This window comes from Emydura macquarii, unplaced genomic scaffold, assembly GCF_026122565.2.
Source record: "Emydura macquarii macquarii isolate MOO-44397 ecotype Brisbane River unplaced genomic scaffold, CSIRO-AGI_Emac_v2 contig_691, whole genome shotgun sequence".
NCBI classification, from domain to species: Eukaryota; Metazoa; Chordata; order Testudines; family Chelidae; genus Emydura; species Emydura macquarii.
Genome location: NW_027130828.1, coordinates 6,913,866 through 6,929,776, shown reverse-complemented (window position 1 = coordinate 6,929,776; position 15,911 = coordinate 6,913,866). Strand labels below are relative to the sequence as shown.

At 44.0% G+C, this 15,911-nt stretch overlaps 1 protein-coding gene across 3 annotated transcripts in view; it reads left to right on the top strand.

Moving 5' to 3' along the window:
- The window catches only part of COL5A1 (collagen type V alpha 1 chain), a 233,198-nt gene that overhangs the window by 133,686 nt on the left and 83,601 nt on the right, over positions 1–15,911 (top strand). For all 3 annotated transcript variants that reach the window (XM_067541842.1, XM_067541841.1, XM_067541840.1), the window contains exons 13-20: positions 2,107–2,199; positions 5,793–5,849; positions 6,337–6,390; positions 7,622–7,675; positions 8,669–8,722; positions 11,082–11,135; positions 12,727–12,780; positions 14,706–14,750. In XM_067541842.1, the coding sequence (XP_067397943.1) occupies positions 2,107–2,199; positions 5,793–5,849; positions 6,337–6,390; positions 7,622–7,675; positions 8,669–8,722; positions 11,082–11,135; positions 12,727–12,780; positions 14,706–14,750 (465 nt within the window). The remainder of the gene's footprint in view (positions 1–2,106; positions 2,200–5,792; positions 5,850–6,336; positions 6,391–7,621; positions 7,676–8,668; positions 8,723–11,081; positions 11,136–12,726; positions 12,781–14,705; positions 14,751–15,911) is intronic.

The window sequence follows — 15,911 nt, the reverse complement described above, 5'->3', positions numbered from 1 at the left end:
TCATGGAAGATGGGTCCATCGATGGCTATTAGCCAAGATGGTCAGGGATGCAACCCCATGCTCTGGGTGTCCTTTGACTGCCAGATGTTGAGACTGGACAACGGGATGGATCACTTGATAATTGCCCTATTCTGTTCATTCCCTCTGGCCACTGTTCGAAGACAGGATGCTGGGCTAGATGGACCACTGATCTGACCCAGTGTGGCCGTTCTGATGTATATTATTACCCACCTTTTGTAAAGTGCTGTGAGCTCTTCACATGGAAAAAGAAATGGGTAACATTTTCAAAACTGACCAGTGATTTTGAGTGCTTCAAGTCTAGGGAACTCAACATGAGACACGTAAAGGGAGCTCTATTTTTCAGAAAGTGCTAAATATCCGCCTTCTGAAATTCCGGACCATTTAAAGGTGTCTCAAATTGGGCACCCAAAATGGGAGGTGACTAAATGAACTAGTCACTTTGGCAGATCGTGGCACTATTCTTTCTGGATGCAAATCTAGCAATCATTGAGTCAGCCCTCTTGGTCCCAGGTCACCAAAGGAATGATGATGAGTGTGTTTTGTCTCTGCTTTGATGTGAGAGAACGCAAAGGAGCCTAGCGGCTGGAAAAATAAGCAGTTGGGTACTAAGAGGACAGTCTTAAATAAAAACCACGGTGCACTTGTACGGGTTCCAAATGGTAGGGTAATGCATGCGTAGGTTACTGGCAGGGAGTCCAGTTTTGCCGAGGCCAACTGCACAACATTGTTACAATGCTTGGCTGGCCATTACAATACCGCTTCTGGCTCGTAAAGTAACCAACCCAGGGCCTGTAAATTGCATTTCTTGGTTCAGCTTGCCAAGTTCATGTTGGAACCTGGTTTCATTACCTCTCTCTAGCCAACAGGGATGCTGAGGTGAAACTCAGGTGAAGTGGTGGTACCAGCTAGGACCTATGGTCTGCAGTTTCACCCTTGGGAAGCTCTAAAGACGTTGGTAATTAGGCCAGTAAAAGGGTATTGCTATAAGATGATAGGTTCATAGAAGTCAGAGGTGGAAAGAGCCTTACAAGAGCCTTAACCTCAGTCCTCTTCAAACTCAGGAAAATAATCTCCCAAGTGAGGGCATGTCAGATATCAATAGCTTACATTTCAGAGTGCATTCCACGCCAAAGGGTCTCCAAACGTTTTATAAACTCTGGCTAACTTCTACTCCATGAAGTATATCTGAGCACTGGACAAACCCTGGGCCACTGCCTTTATCCCTGCCGTAAAATAGATATAAGAACCCGGCATGTCCCTGTCACTATGGCAAAGTTTAATTCATGTTTGTAACGTGCTCTGAGATGCCTCAGAGGGAAAGCACCGTGCAAAGCTGCAGAATACAATGAATGCACGCAGTAATAGGTGTTTCTGCCTGCATACTGCTGGCCCGGTGTTGTTGTTATCTCCCCATCGGCCGCTGCAGATCAGATTAATCCAAGCTCAAATGTTTACCTGTTGGGACTGTGTTCTGTTTTCCAATCAAATGTCGGGTTTCGTGGCATGGGGAGATAGCATCTCAAGAATAGCTTTTAAAACTGACAAGCACAAACCTATAAGCCTTGCACTAGAAATGCAGGCTATGTACCGTAGTAAGCTGGAGACTAAAGGGAAGTGGTCCGTTCCCAATCTGATGCAATCATATCTGCAGGGTTTTCCTGGCCAACAGCAGCTGGGAGGAGACCATCAGTCCTATGAATGTTCTGGCTTTAAAGTTTTGAGCTGCTGCTGAATCCTGAAGGTTTTAAAGCATATATTGTGATCTCATGCATTTTATCCATGGCTTATTTTGAGCTTTAATGATTTACTTTGCTGGTGCTTACCTGGGAAGAACGTGGCTTGTACCGTAAATAAGCGAGATCACCTTCTGGTGGGAGAATCAGACAGTGAATGTCACAGGGCTCTGAAAGAAGGTGCTAGAGGAGTGTGGCAGTTAATAAGCTAGTTAGAGACCAGTAGGGTAGTGACTGAGCTGAGCGAGCCAATTCAGCAAGGCTGAAGAGAAATGCTATAGAAAGTCAGGCTATGGGGAGGGGGAATGGACAGCACCACAATAACATACATCTTGCATCTTTTTTGTTGCAGTTCCGCTTTAGTGGGGGAGGAGATGGTGGCTCAAAAGGACCTCTCGTTTCAGCACAGGAATCCCAAGCCCAAGCCATACTACAACAGGCCAGGGTAAGTGAGGATGTCTCTTTTCTCAAGTGCCTTTGGAAGAAAAGAAGGAATGAGAGAAATGCACCCAGATGACGTGTCTCAACAGTGGCCATGTTTTTGTACCTGGCATGGTAGTGTGACCCCTAGTGTGAGAGCCATCTTTACATACTTTGGCCTATTAATAACTAGAGATTTGGCTAGAGATGGGCCAAACCTAAAACTATGGTTCAAAATGCCCCTGTGCCTTTTGGACCAAATCCTCTACTGATGTAAATAGGCATAGACCTGTTGGCTTCAGTGGAGTTTTGCTATTTACAAGAGTTGGTTCTTTGTGCTCACAGCCCACAGCAAAGTTTTTTTTGTGTGTGCTTTTATTTTTTGAGTAAATCACTCTCCATAAATAAAGGAATGTCACAGATGTAAGTTGTTTCTCAGCTCCATGAATCTCAGCCTGCAGATCACAATTTATTTTAATGTATTCATTTGAAAGTATTCAATGAATATCCTTGCAAATATTTTTTTTAATATATTTGAGCCTGTGGATTGACTGTAAAAACTTCCTTGTCAGTGTTTGTTATTCGAGCCATGTTGGTTACTTGTGTTTGTTAATACATGTCCCACAATATTATATCTGCTCCCTGATTGGAGAAGTATGCAAGCACTTAAGGCCCAAATATTCCCATGTTCAAATTAAAACTTGGGTTCTAGCATATACAACGTTGACATTCAGTTTCCACGAGCGTTCGTGTGAAAGAAAACTCTATCACTTGCTTGTGTGAAGTGAAAACCCAATAGATGCATTATGGCATAAGGAAATCCTTTTTGGAAAGTGAGAGATTCTCCATGAATGTGTTTTTGTGGTAGTCAGCTGACCCTAATAAACATGGACCAGATTGTGGCTTTAGACACAGCCACGAACCCAGGATGGAGTGTAAGCGGCACCCGCTCAGGAATGGTCCAAGGAGATACTGTTCTCAGAGGCAACTCTCTGAGGCACAAACCCTTCCCTGCTTTCTCTTCTCTCCTGGGAGGTAGTAACTTAGGCTACAAGCTAGGGGTGCAATTCCCCTGCTTCTGTACACATATTGCACTGGCTCTGATCTAGCTAGCATGAGTGTAAATACAGTTGTATCCTCAGTAGCACAGGGAGCAGCAGCGGAGGCACAGCTTCGCCTGAAACCAGCGGGTGTGTACTTGCTGGGCCTCCACTGCCACTACCTGTGCTCCTGCAGTTACACTTCTATTTATACTCATGCTACCACTCATGTGCTTGAGCAGGGGAATCACACCCCTCGCTCGTTGTGTAGACGTAGCCTTAGTGCTGGCCTGCTCCAGCTGCAAATTATCAACACTTACACACATATATCTGCACTGGCTTGTCTGCTCCGGCCATTGAGTACCGGGTGTGGAACCCAGGTTTTCAATGGTCCCCTTGCCCCTCCCTGCTCTAGGCAGACTAAGTGGGTGCACAGATGTTTGTTCTTATACACCTGGACCCAAGAACCAGGCAGTTTAGATGGGATTAAAAAAGAGGTTCTTGATTCCTTGTGCCTGCATGTAATCTGGATCAGAATCTAGTCATGTGAACGTAAATTAGGTGCCGCCCTATTGTTACTGCTAAACTCTCGGTGCTCTCCTTAGCTACAGGCTTGGGTCATGCTAAAGATCATGTCCAAAAGACACTTATTGCATGATGTAATGAAATCAGATCCATCAAAATGCCCCCCAACAGGGTAGCACATTTCGCTTTCCTCTTTTCTAACTCTTAATGAAGAGACTAGCATAGTTGGTGGGTTTGCGGATCCCATTCAGTCTCAGATTTAATCAGTCCAGTTTTCTTCACATGCAGGCAGAATGCCAGGCCATCTCCAGAGAAGGGCTTTGTACCGCAAATTGCCCCATTTCTCTGTCCCTTCCATTTCCTTTCAGGGACATGTTGGAGGATCATGTTTCTAGCCAATGCCAACTTCATGCCAGTGTTAGGGCCAGTTTAAAAACTTGGAGTTAAAACTATTTTGGATGGGAAATTGGTTTTTTGACTAAATGCAATTTTTTGCGGGAAGGGTCTGCTTCTGAAAAAGGTTCCCACCCCCGCCCCCCACAATATTTCAACTGCTCATTGAAAAACCTTAAACCCCCCACAACTGGTTTTGTTTTCATTCAGACTTTTTCAGTTATCAGTTGGCAAATATAGGAGGAAAGAAAACAAACACATAATTTTTGGGTTTATGGTTTTTAAATGAAACGTTAAAATTTTCCACAAGGGGAAAAAAAAAACCCTAATATCTTCTGACCAGCTGTGCCCTGCGTACAGACCCTGCCATTTGAGCTGGGATCACTAATAATGAAATTGAGATCAAACTCTTCTGTGGTGACAACTCAGAGGTTTTGGGGGCGGGTGAGAGAGAAAAGAGACGCTTGTGCGGGGTGGATATTTCTTCTTTTGTTTTCATTTAATTACACTATTAAAGTGATATATTCCCCTGAAATTTGATTCTTGGTAAAGAGGCTAAACGTTGTCCCAGCAGGCAGTCTTTCAGAGTAGCTCCTTTTTATTGGGCGGTGGTTTAAAAAAAAAAAAGTTCTAAATAATCTAACGTTTGTGTAATATTTATGTCACTGCAAGTGCAGGCCTGGGTAAATTTTAATTACTGGTGCACGGAGATAATTACAAGTCTTTTAAAGTATCGAATTATTGCCGGGGAACAAATTGTCCAAGTGGTGTTATAAAGTGTAGACAGTCCCATTATCTGCCATGAAAATTATTGACTTGGTGGTAGCTACATGACTTTTTAATTATTGGGTTTAAAAAAATTGAAGTTGGATTGCTATTCTATTTATAGGAATATTAAATAGCCAAAAAATCCGTAAATTGAACTGTGAGGCTATGAATAACCTAACTATGGGGAGAATGCTCCTCCAGTCTATGCCTGTATAAGTTACAGTGTACCTTCAATACTTCTGTATAGAGTACCTAATTAACCTCTCTCTTGGTTATATACCTGTGTAAGTGAGAGGAGAATCAGACTGATTGAGCCAGATCCTCAGCCGGTGTAAATCAGCATCCCTCCATGGACGTCAAACATCAGCTAAGGAACAGGCCTTTAGTGTTTGTATGTGCACATCTATCTAGCTAGTTTGTAGTCTCTACAGAAGAGGCAGTCTTTCCTACATAAGGTAGGGACTACATATAAGAGAGGTAAAATACACTGTCTCCAAAAATTATACAAATACACTACATCTGTGCTGGAAACAGTGCATGTTCTATTCCATCTGAGCATGTAGGGGAGAGTTAACACTCCGTAGCTATACGAGGCTGTGTTGGGCTCCTTCCTTCCTGGTCTAACCTCACAGAAGTCAATGGAGTTGCATCAGGGATGAATTTGGCCCTCTTTGCACACACTGGGCACATGGTTTGTTTTATGCACACTGGGCCGAAGCCCATTAACTTTAGTGATGTCCCACCTGCATCTGCCACTCGTGATTTTGGCCCACTCTGCAGGATTTCTGGTACCCGTGGGAGAGCTGCCATTGGTGACAGCACAAGGGGTGGGTCATCTGGCTTTGGCTGTGTCCAGCAGTGGTAACTGAATGATTTTCTCTTTCTGTTGCAGTTGGCACTGAGAGGACCGGCTGGCCCTATGGGTCTTACTGGAAGGCCAGGTCCCCTGGTAAGTAGGTAGCCAAACATTGAGCACAAGATGACAAAGCTGACGCCACTTGGGTCTTTGATACTATTAATGCCTGGCTTGTCAGAGGGGCCTTCGTTTTGCTGACACACACATTTATGTACCTGCTCTCTGGCACCTGCACACTGCCCCATGCATCTGTGTTGGGATTTGGACATGCACACTGCACTGGGACAAAGGCTCTTGCCACAGCTCCCCCACATCAACCAACGTCCCCCTCATCTTCTGCGAATGAAGCCTTGTGGCAAGCAGAGGCAGTGCACCAAACATGGCAAAGAACTCCTGAAAAAGTGCTCGTTTCAGTGTTCAAGCTCTAATTGCTGGAACATCTGTTACTCTAATCCCGTTGCTTTTGGTGCTTTGGGTTCCTGGCCAACTCTCTTGGTCCCGGGGGTTCAAGGACCCTTCTTGATTTTGCTCAAATCTGCCCTGTGGCAAAGCCTAACCTATTATAATTATGCATCCATAGGGACCCCCAGGCAGCGGAGGACTAAAAGGTGAAGCAGGAGACATGGGGCCTCAGGTATGTATGAGAAAATCACTTAATATTCCAATGGGTGTGGTGGTGGCGAGGGTGTTCTCTAACACTGGTAGGCATGTAAGCACAGCTTTTTAGTGGCCAATGTGGAGGAAGGACTCAGGCTTTCTAAAGGGCAAATAAAATGGGACAGAGATGTACATTTGTTATGCACCTAAGTGAGCATCTGAGTATCCAAGTACGGAGCTGAGAGATCCTGTTAAGGAGATGGTGGAATATTCCACATTCCTGCAGAAGACAGGCAGTACTGACTTCCAGTACATCAAATCTTGAAAGCCCTTACTTCCTTCTTAATCCTTTTCCAGGCAAAACTACCATTCAGTACATGGAGAATTTTGCTCCCAGTTTAAGTCCTGTAAGATTCCGGGATGGGATGACCAGTTTCATTGGTGCAGAAGGAGAATCATGCTCTCAGAACGCCATGATGCTCCACCCTGGGGAGAGGGGAGGAGAAGAATGTTTTTGTCTGTTCCCTGCCAGCACCTCCAAACCTATATCAGCCTAGACCTCTTGCTTGTATCTTCATCTCTAGCAGTGCTTCCACTGAAAACAGTATATCCACACAGCGTGGGCAAAAACTAAATACAAGATGCGATAGGATTTTTGGAGATCTACCTTTATAATGAAGGCAGTACTTCCAGTAAAGAAATCCTGAAGGCCCTCAGTTATTTCATAGCTCCCGCTCAGGCAAAACTCCCATTCTCTACAATGCACAGCCCGAGTAAGGACTGATGGATTTGCCTCCAAACCATGGAGTCAGCAACAAGTATGGAACAGTTCACGGGATTAAAACTTCCCTTTGGGGACATGCAAATCAGTCCTCATGACACAGTGTGAGTTTCCTACACTCGTTCCCCACACAGTGGACCTCTCCTGTACTGGAGGGACTGAGGATTCTGCCCATTGAAATTAATGGCACTTGTTCTGTGAGCCACTTAAGTAGGTAAGGTGCCCGACTTCCATGGACTTTCAATGGGAGTTAGGCACCTAATTCACTTAGGCACTTTTGAAAATCCCATTGGGCACCTTTCTGCATCTCCAGGCACCTAAGTACTGAAAAGACATGGCAAGATGGTACTGTTCCCCTTCTTTTAGCTGCACCAGACGGGCCTGGCTACCACGGACCTGTGTCTTGGTCTTGTCCGCTGGAGAACGTGCGTGCAGTGTATCATCATCTGCTTTGGTTTTTTTCCCCTCTCTCTTCAATCCATTGCAGGGTCCACGAGGCACTCAAGGCCCCCCAGGCCCATCAGGAAAACCAGGCCGCAGGGTAGGTGTCCTCAGAATCTCTTCGACTCATTGAAATAGGCTGCCTGCTGCTGCCTAGCAACTGCTGAGGGAGAAAGGGCAATGAGCGTGTCACTGAGAAGGTGATACATGTGGGTGACTCATCGCCTCATGTCACGGTCCCACCCTGGAGCCAGCCTATGTGGGCTTCTGCGCATGGCAGCTACCTATAACGGGAGGCCTCCGAGCACCTCTAAACCTAGATACATATAACGGAGAGGCTTGACGGCCCTACGGTATAAAGAGAGGAATGATGGGGTGAGGTGCATCTCTCATTCTATTCCATGCTTCCCATCTTCTCTCCGATATGGCAGCTCCTCTGTCATCCAGACTATACCTGCACGCATGCATTGGGCCTGATTCTCCCACACTGCTCTTGCTGTAACTCCATTGGCTTAACTGGGCTATTCCTGATTCTCCCTGGTGTGAGAGCACAGCCAGACCCACCAGGTGCACCTGGAGATAGCATGTTATGTTCTCAGACCCTGTGCATGCATCTCCACAGGTACAAGTTAAGAGGTTGAGCTTCGATGACACGCCACTTCTGCATGCTAGAGCATCGGTTCTGCTAGCTGAAGGAAGAATTAAGAAACTATTTTGCATGACCCACTCCAGGGTTAAAAACTTATTAATATCTCATTACAGTCTGTGAACAGCCTAATGCACATGTCCTGCAGTGTGCTGAATTATATTTTATTCATGTCTTCTCTTTTAAATCAATGGCCATCTCCCGGCATCCCACATTCCAAACCAGGGCCCCTACCGTTTTATATTATACCCTTCATTAGAGAGCCAGGCAAAGGTAGGGTTGCGGCAACCACAAAAACAGACCATCATTTTCTCCCCACAAGGGAAACCGTCCCACTGCCAGTGGGTTTTGATTTAAATAAAACTTCATTCAGCCACAAACCAAAGCGCAGATGTTCCTGTGGTCTTGCTCAGCTTTTGTACTTGACTTTCTTTTCTTCTCTTTCAGGGACGAGCTGGCAGTGATGGTGCCCGGGGAATGCCAGGGCAGACAGGACCAAAGGTGGCTATACATGTTTATGTGCTCTTTGCATTCACATCTGCTCTCGCAAACACAAACCAGATGGACCCTAGACAGAAGGAATCCAGTTCACTAGGAAGGGAAAGGTCCAGCCATGTCTGTATAAATCATGGGCTCGAAAATGTAAAGGTGGAAATGAGACACCAGGGTTAGACAACAATAATGAGAATGTTTTGGTACAAGTTTTGTTAAACCAAAAAATTCCTTCGAATAAGATTCCTTCCCTCTGTGTGTGGTTGAAGAGCAAAGACTTTGGAATCCCAATTATGAAAAACAAACATGATTGGGCAGTTTAAAATGTCATGAAATCTAACTGCAGAAAAATACCCATTAACCGGGTAGGAAACTTACAAACCTGTCATTTCAATGCCATATTTGAGATGAAATCTCTTCCTTCCCTGTGAACTTGTGCTCTTATCAAGCAAGAAAGGAGCTGTTCCACCAAATTGAATGCAGAGAAAGTTTGCCCAGGGAATCGTACATTAGAAGTTTTAAGTAGTTTATTAGGTAGATACTTACAACTGGAATAGATGGGGGGGTTTTGATACAGAGAAAGGAGTCTGCAAACCATTTATCCAGGAAAGCCCTTTAATGAGTGCCTCAGAGGAGTGAATGCCAGGGAGACGTGAAAACCAGAATAACGAATAGTAGCAGAGATGGTGACTAATTCCATTGTAGGAGGACCTCAAGCAATGCTCTAGAACTTGACCCAAAAAAAAAGCCATCAGTTCCTGCTCATGTGTCGTGCGCAGGCAACTTAAATTGCTTGCCGGGTGGATTTATCCTTTAAATTGCTCTGGTGTTACAGACTATTCCTACTTATAAAATAGAGAGATGGAGAGCAGGAGGAGAGGCGTGCAACTGTACTTCCATTATATGTTAAATTGGCATGAGAGTATGTTTAGTGGCTAGCAGAGCAGGATGAGAGACAGGATTGCTGGATTCCCAACTTCGGTAGTTTACTACATGGCCTGGGTACGTAACTTCACCCTTTACACAAGGATAACAATAGCTATTTTATGGGCGATGTGTGCCCAGTCAGGCATCGGAGATGGAAACACGCAAAATAAGTGCACCCTTTTTGTTTTGCCCTCCCGTTCTGATCCCTGTGTGATTTTTCCAAGGATGCCCAGGCAGTTTAGTCTTACTCTTTATGCACAAGACCATCCTCCCTCCCTGCTTTTATTTATCTAGTGGTCAAGCAGATTGCGAGCAAGATGTTAGCCTGCTGGCCTCTGCTACAGCTAGGGGACTGCTACTGAGTGCGTGGTGCACTATAGCGTACATTTCGGTTACTGGTGACTAAATCATAGGGTCTGATGCCCAGCAGTGACTTTCCTTGGTGAGGTGACACTGACTACTTGTCCATTCTGGTTTGCAGTCCCAAGGGACCAGTTCCAGCATAGCCAAGATTCTGCTGAACTGATCATGGGAACTGCTCTGTTTTAGCTCAGTGATGCAGCTCCCAACTTTAGTCCTACACACAACTTCTTCCTACTAATTAAAATATCAATGGATAAGTGCTGCTGTGAGAGATCCTCCAGCAGGCTGTTTGCACAGGATAAATCCCACCAGTTTAGTGTGCTGAATCTCTGCACCTATGGTGCTGAATAATAGACGGATAGAAGTTTTATGATGTTCATTTTCTTTCCACTCAGTTCTCAAGTAAGACCAGAAACCTCAGGCAGTTTATTGAAAGGAACATTCACTTAAACTCCAAAATGAAGTAAACAGATTTAATGTCTAGCTATTTTCTTTGTTAGGCCATAAACTTTCTCATCTTTGGTCCTGATTTTATTAACTTCTGTTTCTTTTCTTTCCTTTCCCCTCCCCCCCTTGAGTCTCTAAAGGGATCAAAAGGAAAGCTTTGGCTCAAAAGGTGGGATGTTTTATGGGGGGGCTCAAAGATTGAATTTGAAGAGGTGCTGATGGGCATGGGAAAGTTGGTATTTAGGTTGCTACCAGGGGACTATGATTAACAATAGATTGAAATTTAGAAAGTGAAAATGCAGACTGAATATCACGAAAACTTTCCAAAAGGGGGATGTATTAGGCAGTCAAATATTCTCCCAGGGAAATTTGTTTCTCAAGGAATGTGGCTTTCACCAAGATAGACTGGAAAAACCGTTATTAAATGCACAATAGGCAAGAATCAGCTAGATGGGCAAGGTAACATCATGGAGCTTTTTCATCTCTAATTCTGAGATCTTTGGTCCTGTGATAAAAAGGTGAAACACTAAGGCCTGCGGATAAAATCCCTCCTTGGCACAAAGACTAATCAAAGTGGAAAGAGGCACAGTGGTGAACAGAAATCTGAACTCGCCTTTGTCTTTTCTTCTAGGGTGACCGAGGTTTTGATGGGTTGGCTGGTTTGCCTGGTGAGAAGGGGCACAGGGTAAGTTCTCATTTCCACAGCATCCTGGCTACACTCATAAAAAAAGAGAAAACTAACAAAATGGCTACGCAACACGACTAGAAAGAGTTATTGAGCTACCAGATGGACCAGCGGGGGAGTGATAAGGAGTTGTAAGGCTGCTAAAAGTTATGTGGAGTGTGGTTAGAATGGAGAAGGAGACTTCATGTGCTGGCTATTGTAAAAGGATTACAGAGCTCTGTAAGAGAGTGGGCAGGACATGTCATAAAAAAACATCTAACCACAGTGTGCACATGTCAGGCAGCCACTGAAAGCTTCCGAAGACACATGGGAGGGGAAAAAATAGCAGATGCTTTGGAGGAGGCAACAAACCCCAGAAAACTAGGAAAAAAGCAAGAAACAAAATCTGCTTTTAAATGGTGCCATTGTTGATAGAAACGTAGTCAAAAAATGGGATTCTTCTGTGTGCTTTGTAATTAAACAGTGGGAAAAATGCAAGAAGCCAACTATTTTGACAGGCAAAAAAACCCCTAAAGAATGTAACCCTTACTTTATAAAGCAAGGGGGGAGCGTTTTAGCAGTGGATTACATGGAAAATGCTGTAATGTGTTTGGGTTGGAATGGTAACTATGTGCAAAGCCAAGGTCCCTGTTCACAGAAATGTCACGGGGAAGTTTTGTGATGGATCACGCTACTCCAGGGAAGCGACCCTGTTATACTGTAGAGAGGACACTGACATTAAGCGCTAGCCCTGCATGGTAGAAAATATGGCAGTCACAAGGCATTTCTCATACACCCAACGGGATCACGGGATCCCCCAGTATATCCCAAGTTAGTTCAGATTAAAGGGATGTTCAGATAACACAGTCTCTCCATCTGGTGCGGGAACAGGCAGCTGTTCTTTGTGCAGGGATGCTTTCATTCTTGCCAGTCCCACATCAGTGAGAGTTCACGTAGAAGGCATTGTAATTATTAGTGAAACTGATCACGGAGGATAGGACTGGCCTTAGATTTGTGAAGTGTCACATGTAGGGCACCATCCAGCACTCTTCCAGCTGTGACCAAGTGGCCCCCACCTTTGCATACCCATAACCCGGTTTCTGACTGTCTCCATAGGCTCTGGTGACAGTCCCCCCTGCACGCGCGCGCGCGCACGCGCACACACACACACATCATACACAATTTCTGAAGCTCTGTGATCTCCCCTATGTGGACTGGGAAGACGGGAACTTGAGAAGGAGCATAACTATCTCAGCGAGAAGTCTGGGAGTGGAGGGCAGTTCAGGCAGTCAATCTCTCACTGCTCAGTGGCAAAAGGAGATCACGTACGTTGGTTGAGGATGTTCCTCTGCCTGACGGATCACAGGTGTGCACATGATAAATAGTGTCCTATATGGCTACAGAGGAATGGCCATAGTTCCAACAGAAGGCTTAGGGGTTTTTGAGTATATTAGGAGATGGGGAAAGCAGAGCACATGGCCCCATGAAGGTTAGGGAGCAAGGCAATGGGCCTGATGCTCCTGTCCCTGCTTTACATCATGTGGGAGAAGAGAATCAGCCTGGTTTCTCTGTGGTTTTCCCGAAGTGGCTGATTCTAATCTTACATTCCTAGGGTGATCCAGGCCCATCAGGTCCACCAGGAGCACCTGGAGATGATGGGGAGAGGGTAAGTTTATCTCTGAATGCAGCTTCCTTTTGAATTCAGAACTAACCCTGTAAACAAGAAGCAGATGTGATATCAGACATGTAATGAAAACAAAGCGCAAGCAAGTGCTGGCATGTTATTTAATGCAAAATGCCGATCATCTTAAATGAAAGCGGCTCATCTTTAGGTCTTGGGGTAGATGGGAATTCTGCATCCTAGCAAAATTAATACATGTGCTCATGATTTAGCATACATTGCAATGGCCCTGTTAGTGCTCTCTATTTGGTGTGTGTTTTAACTGGCTAATTCCAACTTGCACTAAGCAGTAGCACTGAATGGGGCTCACTGAGAAGGTAAAATGTAGAACTGGTTGAAATTTTTCATATGCTTTTCATTTTATTTTTCATTTTTATTTTGATGCTTTTTTCCCTGGAATGAAAATTTTTGGATTTTTCAGTTTCCCATTTCTTTTTACTAGTACCTGGACAATTTTGAGTTTTTCCTGCTTTCTCTTGCATTTTTCCTCTTATTTTCCTTTTTTCAGTGGCAAAATGAAAAGAGGGAAAAGAAAGAGAGATGTAATATGTGGGGGAGGGGAGAGAGAAGGGATAAAAAAAACCTGAAAAAATGTTTTCAAAAAGGTTTTCTTTTTTGGTCAGAACACTGGGCAGTTTTTTTTGTTTTTTTTTTGACATTTTTCACAAAAAAATAGTATAAGAAAATGATTTTTTTTTCTTTGTGAAATACACTTATACAATTACCCTTCTTCAATATGCACTAGTAAAATGCAACAAGGGCTCGGGGACAGGGTTTCCAGACTGCACTGGGGACTAAAATTTAAAATGTTTCATTGTATTTCTCTTTTAATAACGTTGAGTTAATGACTGGAGGATGTTCAGAGAAGGGCATCTAAGTGATGCTTGGGAGGGAGGAATTAAGAGAAAAAATTGAAATTAGTGAGAACGTACAGCTACATAATGTGTTGTCTAGTGGTGCCAACAGTGCCTTGAGAGTCTGGTGTTGATGGGTTCCAATCCCGCTCTTGGAATGGTTCATGTTAGCCTTAGACATGTCACTTATTTGTTTCCTCTATAAAAACAGGCATAACAACACCTACCTACCTCAATGAGAGCTTGTGAGGATTCATTAGTTAAGCATAAAGGTTAAAAAGACCTAAGTATTATTGTCCTTCAGCTGAACAATGTGGAAGGAGATACAGTAACTCTCTCTGAGTTATGTGATCAGTCTTAAACCCCAAGAGGAAAGAGGAATTGTTTGGGAAGGGGGTATGACACAAAGAGAGCCTGACTTGAAATAATGGGATGAATTTTATTAACAGAGGATTTAAGATGAATATAGATTTCTAAACAGTGATATCTATCAGATGGTGAAATAGTCTCCCAGGTGAGCTGGAGGGAGTCCCCTTTGTTTGAATAACTTAAAAATGACCTGGACAAAATAATGAAGATATCTCTAGGGATCAATTGGTAGGAGATGGAGTAGATGACCTAAAAGTCACCCCCATCTTCAATTTTTTCTAATCGAAGGAGCTAACTGATTAATTTGGCTAAATTTAATTGCCATGCTGGCTTTTCTGTATTAGCTCCTCCATTCTGTTAGTTACTAAATCTGCTGCTTATTGACCTTCAAGCCTTGAATTGTTCCTACAATATCTCATCTGTTAACAAAATTCATCTTTATAAACACTGACATGAATTATGAAGTATCCTTATAGCATTTCTAATCTTCAGTAAATTCTGCACACATGATATTAGTCTCCAGGCATATGAGGTCTTTCTTATGCACAACTATCCTTTTATTACTCCAGGGAAGTTGGTTTTCTATGTGATGATTATTTAACAAGGGTGAGACACCTATGATGTGACTGAAATATAGCCGATTCTCTCTCTCTCTCTGTCTGTCTTTTCCCCTCCACTGACAAAAAGGGTGATGATGGAGAAGTTGGACCCAGAGGTCTCCCTGGAGAACCTGTAAGTACTTTCTAGTTGGTTTCAAAATGCGGGCTTCTCGTTCTGCAGTACCTCAGTAATTCTGTACTCCAGGCCTCCACTGGCTGATGCTGTGATTTGGAGGGATAGTGGCAGATAGTGCATTAGATTAAATCGCCAAGGCAGCAAAGAGACGTTGCACTCTGGCTGTCACTTGCAGATCTACTTTGTCCCTCCTGTCTGCAGCCATTTCAAAAATCAAGACACACTTCCTCCAATCGATTTATTTGTCAAAAAATTTTCAGCTACACCTCTCAGTAATTTTGTTTAGTCGCTGGCCGCCTCGTCAAAATTTCAAGTCCAGAATTTGAGCTATGTTGCTGAGCAGTGATTGGCCGTGTAGGATGAGCAGAACTCCTCTAGCCAGGCTGTGGAATGAATGGTTCATGGAAAGTGTATGTAAGCTTTGGTTTCAGTGAGTATCCAAGCACACACAGGCTAAGCATTAGTTTTCTGTGGGCATTCATGCTGGAAAAACTTGATCACATGAGTATTTGGGGGAAATGAACACTTGGGCCTTGTCTGAGCTGCTGAGACTCCGAATACAAACCGTCCGCTAGACATTACTGTGTCGCCTAACTCTGCTCAGAATAGGTCCAAACGGCATGGTGCTTAAAATGCTGGTGGCAGCTCACCAACACTAAAGCCATGATACTGCAAAGGCTTGCACAGATGCTTAGCATGATGCCCTGTGAGTTGGTGTCACAGGGTGAAATCCTGGTCCCATTGTGAGTTTTGCCATTGACTTTAGTGTGGTCAGGATTCCACCCACAGAGCCTAAAGATAAGTGCCTCTGCAAATCTTTGCAGGATGAGGGCCTACGGCTCCTGTTGTTGCTAACCCTGGAGAATGAAACAGGAGCGAATTCCCTAGTGTAGACCAGGCTAAAAGGGATGCTAATGTGACCAAAGCAAATGCAGTATAGAAGTTCAAACCACTGTTGATAATGTTTTGCAGCATTCCCTCAGCTCTCCCAAGAAGAATTAATTTCTGGTATTGTTGCACTGCCAAAAGCACAGTTGCTACCACCACAAAATACTCCTGATTTTGTTGGCAACAATAAAACGACTTTTCTGACAATATGGAGATGCCCCTGTGCAATGAAATTGCCATTTAATTAGAATCAGCTTATTATTGTGTCCA